This window comes from Miscanthus floridulus, chromosome 5, assembly GCF_019320115.1.
Source record: "Miscanthus floridulus cultivar M001 chromosome 5, ASM1932011v1, whole genome shotgun sequence".
NCBI classification, from domain to species: domain Eukaryota; kingdom Viridiplantae; phylum Streptophyta; class Magnoliopsida; order Poales; family Poaceae; genus Miscanthus; species Miscanthus floridulus.
In genome coordinates, this window is record NC_089584.1 from 29,162,849 (window position 1) to 29,173,560 (window position 10,712).

Genomic DNA, 10,712 nt, shown 5'->3' on the forward strand with positions numbered 1-10,712 from the left:
TCTTTTTCTTTTTTTTTTTGATAAAGTTGTGGTCGTGGTTGAGGGCGCGTTTGGATCGAACGATCCGTACATAGACATGCTGTTTAGAATGAAGGAATGTCACCTTGTATTCCATAGGAAAGGTATCCATAGATACACAAAACATGGGAACTAAAAGATCTACTCCGACCCAAGGAAACGGAGGAAACACATCTACGCTTGCTCGCTGGCTCCTTTGACTCTTCCACCACTGCCTTTCTCCCTCCCGCCATGGCCTAATCGCTAGCCACACGAGAGCACGCGGACGTGCTCGCCGCCCTCCAACTCGGAGCCTCAGACAGATGACGAATCCATGACTTCATTGGAAAATGTGAAGATTCAAATTTATTTCCCGCAACTCAAACGGTCCATAATTTTTGTTCCTATATGGTTTGCAATTATGTAGTTTTTCACTTTTCACTTCCCTCTGTTCCTACGTTTTTCTATTATTCCTTTGTTCCAGATAGGCCCTGCCTGATGGGGGATAAGGACAAGAGAACATATTGGAGGGAGAGAAAAAGAAAAAAAAGAAAAATAAATAAATGTATAATGAATATTTTATCTTTTTGGACTATCAGCAGTAAAAAAAATTATTCGGCTCCTCAAGCGAATCTACTTCGTAGATGAAGCCACAGCTAAAACAGTTTTGGCCGGAGCCGCTCTACCAAACGGCCCGAAGTGTGCTTGCCAAATCATGAACGTTTGTTCTAGCGCGTATAGCCTGCGTGTTCGCACTATGTATAAGCCACTGCATGCACAACTGAAGCCGACACAAGCACGCCCATAGAATACATCTTCTCCCGGAACCGGAAGCTCCTGCTAGATTAACTTGTCGTCGCGGCGATGGGTAGCTTGCCACTGGACCCCCACGCCATCGCCGGCGACTCGCAGGCCATTCTAGAATTCCTCGCCGAGTACTACCGCGACGTCGACAAGTACCCGGTGAGGGCGGCGGACCTGGAGCCAGGCCGGGTCCGCAAGCTGCTCCCCGAGGCCGCGCCAGAGCACGGCGAGCCGATGGAGCACATACTGGAGGACGTGAGGCGGGACATCCTGCCGGGGCTCACCCACTGGCAGAGCCCCCGCTTCTTCGCCTTCTTCCCGATGAACGCCAGCTCCGCTGGGCTCGCGGGGGAGATGCTGTCGGTGGGCCTCAACGTCGTGCCCTTCGTGTGGGCCGCGTCGCCGGCCGCCGCGGAGCTCGAGAGCGTCGTCGTGGACTGGATGGCGCGGCTGTTCAGCCTGCCGCGCCGGTTCCTCTTCTCCGGCGGCGGCGGGGGCGTGCTGCAGGGGAGCACGTGCGAGGCCGTGGTGTGCACGCTCGCCGCCGCACGGGACCGCGCGCTGGGTAGGCTCGGCGGGCACGAGGCCATCGCCAGGCTCGTGGTCTACGCCTCCGACCAGACGCACGCCACGTTCCAGAAGGGCGCCCGGCTCGTCGGGATCCCGTCCTCCAACTTCCGCGTCATCAGGACGTCCGCGGCTTCCGGGTACGGCCTCACCGCGGAAGCCGTCCGCGCGGCCGTCGACCGCGACGTCGGCCTCGGGCTGGTGCCGCTGTACCTCTGCGCCACGGTGGGCACGACGGGGCTCGGCGCCGTCGACCACGTTCGCGAGCTCGGGGAGGAGGCGCGCCGCCATGGCATGTGGGTGCACCTCGACGCTGCGTACGCCGGCAGCGCGGCCATCTGCCCGGAGTTCCAGGACTACCTCGACGGCGCGGAGCTCGCCGACTCGGTGAGCATGAACCCGCACAAGTGGTTCCTTACTAACATGGACTGCTGCTGCCTGTGGGTGGCAAGACCTCGTGACCTAACCTCCGCGCTGTCCACCGACCCGGAGTACCTCAAGAATGTCGGCGCGGACGACGGCGGCGCAGGAAAGCCGGCCGCCATAGACTACAAGGACTGGCAGATCTCCATGTCGCGCCGGTTCCGTGCCATCAAGCTCTGGGTCATACTGCGGCGGTACGGTGCGGCTGGCATGCGTGCGCACATCCGTTGGCACGTCGCAGCAGCCAAGTGGTTCGAGCAGAGAGTGGCGGCCGACGAGCGCTTCGAGGTGGTGGTCCCGAGGAGGTTCTCCCTGGTATGCTTCCGCCTCGCACCGCGGTTCGGCCGGAACGACGACGACGGCGACGACGCCACGAACCACGTGAACCGGGATCTCCTCGCGGCGGTGAACGCGAGCGGGCGGGCGTTCATGACGCACTTCGTGGTGGACGGCAAGTTCGTGATCCGGCTAGCTGTCGGCGGTGCCTCGACGGAGCTGCAGCACGTCATGGAGGTGTGGGACCTGCTGCAGGGCAAGGCCGCTGAGGTTCTACAGCACTATGTGAAGCCTAACGGGCTCTAGCTCTCTCCATCGCAGCGAGAGCACGGAGCTTTGCATAAGCATGCTCACGTGCACGATGTTCTTCTACTGTTTGTTTCCAACTCGTACTATCTCGGGTAGGCTATGCATTTTCTTCTGTCAAAGTTTCGACGATTATTTTGTTTAATCAAAGTGTGATGTGTTTAATAAATTTCGACGATTATTGTGTGCCAAAGTGGAATGCCTTTAATCAATGTTTATATATAAGTGAAAAATATGAAACTGAAGTACCGATCTTGACTGAGTACTCATCTTTCTAATTTTGATCAGTCTTGTAGTTGGACTTGTTTCCATTGGGTCAATGGTGGTACTGGTACCGAAGATTAATTGTTTGAATCAGTCCAGAGAGGGAGGAAGTGGATTATGGGAATTAGGGGGCTTAAACCCATAATGTCAGATAGGGGGACATATTACAAATGGTAATAAGTAATACACACGTAGTATATTGCATATTTCAGTTAGCATCATATGATATTGCTCTTGTAGTGCATCCAAACAAGTAGATAGGTTGTATTTAAAGTTTTATATGTGATATCTATTATTTGCTTGTTTTGGTCGTGCTATCATCAATTATATCACCAAAATATGGGAGATTGTATGGAAAATGGGTCTGTGATCCATTAAGTTGGATTTTGGTGTTTGGTGAACAATATGACCATTTGGATTAACAACATTTTCTAGTATAAAAGGTTAAGTTCAAATAGATGCAAGGTTGGCTTGGACTTAGGCAACATGAAAATTGAAGTGCACCTCAAGCAAGACATTATAAGCCATGTTGAAGACCTGCAAAAAATGCTAGAAGTCTAAGACGCTAGAAGTAGAAGCCCGGATGTGAAGACACAAATGAAATTGAAGCCGAGATAAAGAGACGATGGCTAATGAGTTTGAAATGTCTATGATTGAGGAGATGAGTTTCTTCCTTGGTCTTCAAATCAAGCAATTGAAGAATGGTACATTCGTGAGTCAAGGCAAGTATATCAAAGACATGCTCAAGAAGTTTGGCATGAGTGATAGCAAAGCCATTAGCAGACCAATGGGGACAAATGGTAACTTGGATAGTGATGCAAATGGCAATATGGTGGATCAAAAATTATATCGGTCTATGATTGGAAGCCTACTCTATGTGACAGCATCAAGGCCGGATGTCATGCTAAGTGTATGCATGTGTGCAAGATTTCAAGCCACACCAAGAGAAAGTCATTTGAAGGCTACGAAGAGAATATTGAGGTACTTGAAGCATACACAAAATGTTGGTTTGTGTTATCCCAAAAGAGCAAAGTTTGAGCTAGTTGGTTACTCCGACTCAGATTATGCGGGATGCAAAGTTGAAAGGAAGAGCACCTCAGGCACATATCAATTATTGGGAAGATAACTAGTTCTATGGTCATCAAAGAAACAAAATAGTGTTGCATTATCAACCGTCGAAGCCGAATACATATCCGCCGGTAGTTGTTGTACACAAATACTTTGTATGAAGGACACCTTGGATGACTTTGGAATCAAGTTCAAGAAAGTGCCATTGCTATGTGATAATGAGAGTGCAATCAAGTTAACCAACAACCCGGTTCAACATGCAAGAACAAAGCACATTGATGTCCGCCACCATTTCATAAGAGATCACCAACAAAAAGGGGACATTTACATTGAAAGTGTGGGCACCGAAGATCAACTTGCTGATATATTCACCAAGCCATTGATGAGAAAAGGTTTTGCAAGCTAAAGAATGAGTTGAACATATTGGATTTCTCAAATATGTGTTGATGCACCCCCCACTCATATGACATGCCTCTCCTTCGAGCAATCCAAGGTAAAAGTTGATTGGCATGGCATACATCCTTACTAAGGACATGATTAGTGCATCTAGTCATCTTTCACATTTACTAGGCTCATTCATGAAAATCAAATGAATTTGATGATTGTATGGTACCACTATTGCTTCTATGCTTGACTTGATCTAGTGGTAGCATATGACACATTTGTGGGCTTGTAAACCTAGTGTTTGATCTAGAAAATGAGCTCTAAGTGTTTAACTCAACATGGTACAAGATAACCCTTATTTGGAGGTGTGAAGAAGCTTGTCCTTGGATCAAACCGAGTTAAATATCTTTGGCAAGTATTCTAGATTGAACCATATTTGGGAAAATGATCCTTACCCTATTGATTGACATTGATAATCTCAACCTATCTACATTTTAAGCCTTTGTGGTCATTAATGACAAAGGGGAAGAAAAACAAAGATATAAGTGATAGGGAGAGAAATAGTGAAAATTGACATAGGAGAAGAGAAATAGTGTACAAAGATAGTGAAAAGATAACAAAGAGGGAAAAATTGACATAAGGGGTGAGATATGACAAAGTAAGGGATCAATTAAAATTTTGAGCACACAAGTAGGGGGAGCAAGCTCATAAACTTGGTGGATGCATTTGAATGTGCATTTCATATGTTTGCTTGTACGGCACAAGTTTTAACTTTCAATATCCATGCTTGTGTGGTGTATGCTAGTTGTAGGTTTGAATGATAAAATAAAAAACTGGCATGCATAGGTTAAGTAACTAGACTCATGTTCATATTATGAAAACTAGACCCTTGCTTCTAATGTTGATCTCATGGGGTATTCTAGTTTTTGTGTATGTCTAGTTACTCATGGTGCTAAGAATGGTATATTGGTGCACTCCGATTGGTATCACGCTTCAAAGGTCCATCTCTTATACCTTAGCATCATTTGGTAGACATTGTCTCCAATATTTCCTATCTAAGCATATGTGCAAGGTACAATCCAAACTCTTAGCACATATGTAGGGGGAGCAATTGCTACCATTTGGGGTTCATGAAACTTGTCCATATCTTTTTACACATGGTAAATATGCTTGGGCAAGCAACATGGATTCAATTAAATTTTAATTCATATCTTTGAGTAAGGGTTGTCATCAATTACCAAAAGGGAGAGATTGAAAGCACTAGTTTGGTTTTGGTGAATTGATGAAACCCTAAGTGCTAACCTAGTTTATCAAAGTGATTATGAGATAGGTAGCACTACTCCAAGTGGTGAAGCAAATGAAGATCATGACATGATGATGGTGATGCCATGGTGATGATCAAGTGCTGGAACTTGGAAAAGAAGAAAGAGAAAAACAAAAAACTCAAGACAAAGATGAAACTGATAGGAGCTTTTTGGTTTAAATGATCGAGACACTTAGCGAGTGTGATCACATTTAGGATCGATAGCCGTACTATTAAGAGGGGTGAAACTCGTATCGAAATACGGTTATCAAAGTGCCACTAGATGCTCTAACTCGTTGCATATGTATTTAGGATCTAGTGGAGTGCTAACACCCTTGAAAATATTTGTGAAAATATGCTAACACATGTGCACAAGGTGATACACTTGGTGGTTGGCACATTTGATCAAGGGTGGTGAAAATTGGAGTCAAAAGGAGAAGTTTCGTATTGACCAGACTCTGAACCCACGTCCGATCAGTGGCGCACAGTGAAGGCCGCCTCCGGTCCTTTGATCGGACGCTGAAGAGAAAGAGGGACCGAACACGTAGCGGGTGCGTCCGATCACCTAGTGACGTACGCTGACGCAAGCAATAGAGAGAGGCTGAGTTGATCAGATGCAGACCTAGGTTCGATCATGAGCCATCGGACGTGTCCAGTCATAAAAACTATCTCTAGAACCTTACTGGAAACGACCAGACTCCAGTGATGGAGTGTCCGGTCACTTTGAGCAGCGTGTCCGGTCGCAACAAAACACGTGGCGCGAAGCAGACTAGCCGTTAAGATCAAGCACTCAGCATTTAAAGCTGATGACATGTGGCGATCATCAGAGGACCGGACATTGGGGTCCTGCGTCCGGTCAATCCGACCGGTGCATCCGGTCGCCCTGACTTTTTAGGGAATAGAGAGCCAACGGCTCTATTCGTGGGGGCTCTCTATTTAAGCTCCATTGCCGACTCTAGCTCACTCGCTTGGCCATTTTGCTTGGAATAGCAACCTTGTGAGCTTAGCAAAAGCCCTCTCACTCATCTCCATCATTGATTCATCATCTTTGTGAGATTAGGAGAGAATCTAAGCGCACTGCTTGAGTGTTTGCATCTAGAGGCACTTGGTGTTCATGTTTTGCTGAGGGATTCGCTTGTTACTCTTGGTGGTTGCCACCACCTAGATGACTTGGAGCAGCAAGGATCGTCGAGTGCAGGTTGGTGATTGTCTCTGGCTCCGATCGTGGTGATTGTGAGGGGTTTTTTACCTTTCTCCGGTGGAGAGCCAAAAGGTACTCTAGTAAATTGCTCGTGGCTTGTGTGGTCCTCATCTTGTGTTGGTTGTGCGGCACCCTATTGAGGGTTTGGTGTGTGATGCCAATTAGCGCGTGAACCTCTAAGTGAGTGAATCACCACAATGAGGACTAGCTTGCCAGCAAGCAAGTGAACCTCGATAAAAAATCATTGTGTCATCGTTTGATTTCGAGGTGATTGGTCTTCATTGGTATTCAATTCTTGTGATTGATTGGTTCATTCCTTGACTCAGCAGTATAACCTTCTTGCTCTCTCTCTTTATATTACCGCAAACTAGTTGTCAAGCTCTTTAGTGTAGCTAGTCATGAGAGCTTGTTAGTTTGGTTAGTGTGGCTCTTTAGTTAGCCTTTGAGAGCACACTAACTTAGTATAGTAATATAGCCATTATGTGGATAGAGACTATAAGAAACTAGAATTATGGTAGGTGGCTTGCCTTTTAGTAGGCTAGCGCAACACTCACTTCGCCTTATATTTGTCTAACCAGTTTGCTAAGTGTTGTTGTAGAAATTTTTAATAGGCTATTCACCCCCTCTAGCCATTAGGACCTTTCATAGGGTCAAATGAATACCCAGCAGGAGGGAACGACAACGTCGCGTAAGGCACCTTGGGCGTGGTCCAGGGCTTCGAGCACGGACGTGATCCCCACGTCGAGGCTCTCCCACTCCGTGCTCTCTGCGGCGTCATAGAGAGTGAAGAGCGTCGACATCGGATCCTCCAAACTCGTGAAAGGTCCTTGTTTGGTTTTGGTAATTGAGTGACAACCTAGGTGGACTAATTATGTTTATGTGAGATACACAGGTGATTAGTCCACAGGTACATGTGTGTGAGCAACATATGCCATGAAGGTGAAAATGGCTTGGAAATGTTGCAAAGCTCACACATGTGATGATGAAGGAGCTTAAATGCACATGAGACATGACATTGAGTCATGTGATCAAGCTGGAGAAGATCAAGACAAGACTTGGCTTGATGGACCGGTTGCAAGCGTGAAGGGCAAGTCGAAGGCTTTGGAGTGATGGACCGCGTGGCGGTGAAGCTTGAGCAAGACTTGGCACCGATGGACAATGGCAACGGTGAAGAGCAAGTAAAGTCAAGATCGATGAACCAATATGATCACATGATGATATGAAGTGGATCATATCATTGTTGATCATGTTGGTGCATGTGTTGCATCAACATTGAAGGAGATGGAATGGAATGCGCAAGGCAAAGGTATAACCTAGGGCATTTCATTTCACCGGTCATAGGTGTGTAGAGAAGTTTATGACCGGGTTTAGGATAGATGGCCGAACTACTAAGAGGGGCAAACTTGTTTGCATATCGGTCATCTAGTGCCACTCGAGTGATCTAACTTTGCATCGTCGCTAGGATCGAGTGGCGTGGCAAGTTGAGTGGCTAACATCCTTTGGGAAATGATTGTGAAAAGCTAACACACTTACACATGGTGGTGTACACTTGGTGGTGTTGGCACATTTACAAAGGAGGTGGTGTTTGCAAGGTTGAGACGGGAAAATGGAATGCCTATTTTCTATTACGCCGGATGCAAGTTCTTGTGGTTGGCACAACGGAGCAAGGGTGAAGAAGTTAGAAGTGAAAACGAGTTGGTCGCGAAGACGCTGGCGTCGGTCAACTGACCGGACACTAGGTCTAAAAGCACCAGACGCTGGTAGCATGCGTCCGGTCGAGCTGGTCGGTCGGCACAGTACCTAGGGTATTACACTGGACGCTGGTCTGTGTCCGGTCAAGGTGGACCGGACGTGTCCGGTCGAAGAAATACGCCTCGGGGAGCTTACTAGAAACGACCAGACGCTGAGGTTTCTGCGTCCGGTCAGTTGAAGCTGCTGCGTCCGGTCAGGACAAGTGACCATTGGAATTGGGACACGTGGTCGTCTGTGGGCGACCAGACGCTGAGGTCCAGTGTCCGGTCAACACGACCGGAGCGTCTGGTCGGCCCGATTTTTGCCCAGTGAAGGGGTAACGGCTAGTTTAGCCCTTGGGGCTATAAATAGAAGTGGCCTTCGGTCATGGCTGGTGTAGAGCACCTTGGGGGACTTTTGTGTCCATGCTTGAGAGTGCTTAGGAGCCCTCCATCTCACACATACTTGATAGCGATCATCCGATTGTGTGAGTGAGCAATTCTAGTGCGATTGCATCGTGAGGTTGCATCGAGTGGCACTAGGTGATCGAGTTGCAAGCCGGTGGTGCTTGTTACTCTTGGAGGTTGCCACCTCCTAGATGGCTTGGTGGTGGTCTCCGTTGAAGCGCGCAAGAAGCTTGTGCGGCGCTCCAGAGAAGTGCTTGTGAGGGGCATTGTGCTCGCCCCGCGGGAGCCACGAAGAGCAACTCTAGTAAAGCGTGTCATTGAGCTAACCTCACTCAAGGGGTAGGTTCTTGCGGCGCCCGACGTGCGGGCTTAGCGGGTGATGCTAATTAGCCGCCGAACCACCAAGTGAGCGGCCGACACAACGGGGACTAGCGTGTTGGCAAACACGTGAACCTCGGGAGAAAAATCATCGTGTCAACCTTGTTCTTCCCGTTGGTTTGCATCCCCATTACACAAGCTTGCAATTACCTTTATACATATTAAGCTTGTGTAGTTGCTCTTGTAATTAGATAGCTTGTGTAGCTTGCTAATTACCTTCTTGCTTGTGTAGCATAGAAGTAGCTTCCTTGCGTGGCTAATTTGGTTTTAGTAACCTTGTTAGTCACATTGCTTAGTTTGTGTAGCTAAGTATTTGCGCTCTCTAATTAGGCATTGGTTGCCTTGTTATGGAGCATTGCTAGTGAGCATCGTTAGCTTTGTGCTTTTGCTTACTAGCATGTGTAGGAGCTTTCTTGTTGCTTAAAATACTAGTGGCATAGGTTTGTGTAACCTTGCTCTTAGAATTGTTTAAGAGAGCTCTAGCTAGTCCGGCACCTTGGTTGCATATTTGTTATCTTTGCAAGGTGCTAGAGAACATAGATAGAGGGGTGTAGTCTTGGCTAAACCGATAGTTATAATTCCGCACTTGTTTCGGTTAGCCGACGCGATTAATTTTAGAAAAGACTATTCACCCCCCCCTCTAGTCCGCCATCTCGACCCTTTCAACTCGCCCACCGGAGCAGGGGCTCGCCCTGCATAGGCAAGTCGCTGCCCACCGACGTCAAGGCCAGGGACGGCTCCCCGCTAACCCCGATCGCCGCCGACCCTCCTCGCCGTGATGTCCCCGCTGGGACACTCCCTCCGGCGATGAAAGGGGTCAGCGGTACGGACGCTGACTCCACTCCTAGCACCATGACCTCCAGGGACCCCTCAGCCACATCCCCCTCCATCCAGCCCACGCCAGACACCGTCACCTGGGCCGCCAATGGTGTGGGTCATGCTAGTTCCTTAGGTGCCGCCACGATAGTACCCGGCTGTGACCCGCCTGTCACAGCCACCGCCACCTCCACCTATGTCGGTGGGGTCCTGACCAGATGCATTGTGCCCGCCACTGTCGGCGCCATGAGCACGGTTGGCAGTGGTATTGCCGCCATCGCCGAATGTTCCGCGACCTCCGAAGGCGTCCCTTGAACCCCTACGTCCGCCCATCCCACCGAAGGCACGGGCACCACCATGGGCTGCGCCTGATCGGTCGGCGATGCAGTCACACTAGCGTTGGTCCCACCCAAAACAGGCGCGATGCCAGCCAACGGCTGCCACCTCGCTTGAAGGGCGTCACTCTTCTTTGGTGCCAGCGCTAAAGGGTTACACCGTCTCCCGATGCTACAAGGGACGAAAAGCATAAGTCATGATGAAATCCGACCAAAATAGGGAAAAATATAGGAGCTGATGACTCACCTCAGCGTCGTTGGGCGGTAGATACGTTTGGGTGGTGACCCCCTGACCTCAACTCTGCCTCATCAGGGCAAGGCCGTTTCAAGCCCGCCCCCTGCTCATGGGCAGAGGGACTCGCTCCCCTTAGATCTTGGGGCACGACGGCGGAGCCACCCGCCTCTACTAGTACCTCGGGCATGGCAGTAGAGCCGACCGCCCCTATTGGCTC

General features: G+C 48.9%; 1 protein-coding gene across 1 annotated transcript; it reads left to right on the top strand.

Moving 5' to 3' along the window:
- Positions 1-861: 861 nt before the first annotated feature.
- On the top strand, positions 862-2,373 carry LOC136454465 (tyrosine decarboxylase 1-like). Its single transcript, XM_066454884.1, has one exon. It carries the CDS (start codon positions 862-864, stop codon positions 2,371-2,373), a length of 1,512 nt encoding a protein of 503 aa, XP_066310981.1.
- Positions 2,374-10,712: the final 8,339 nt, after the last annotated feature.

Coding starts and splice junctions, on each gene's coding strand:
- LOC136454465 (XM_066454884.1), top strand. CDS start 862: ATGGGTAGCTTGCCACTGGACCCCCACGCCATCGCCGGCGACTCGCAG.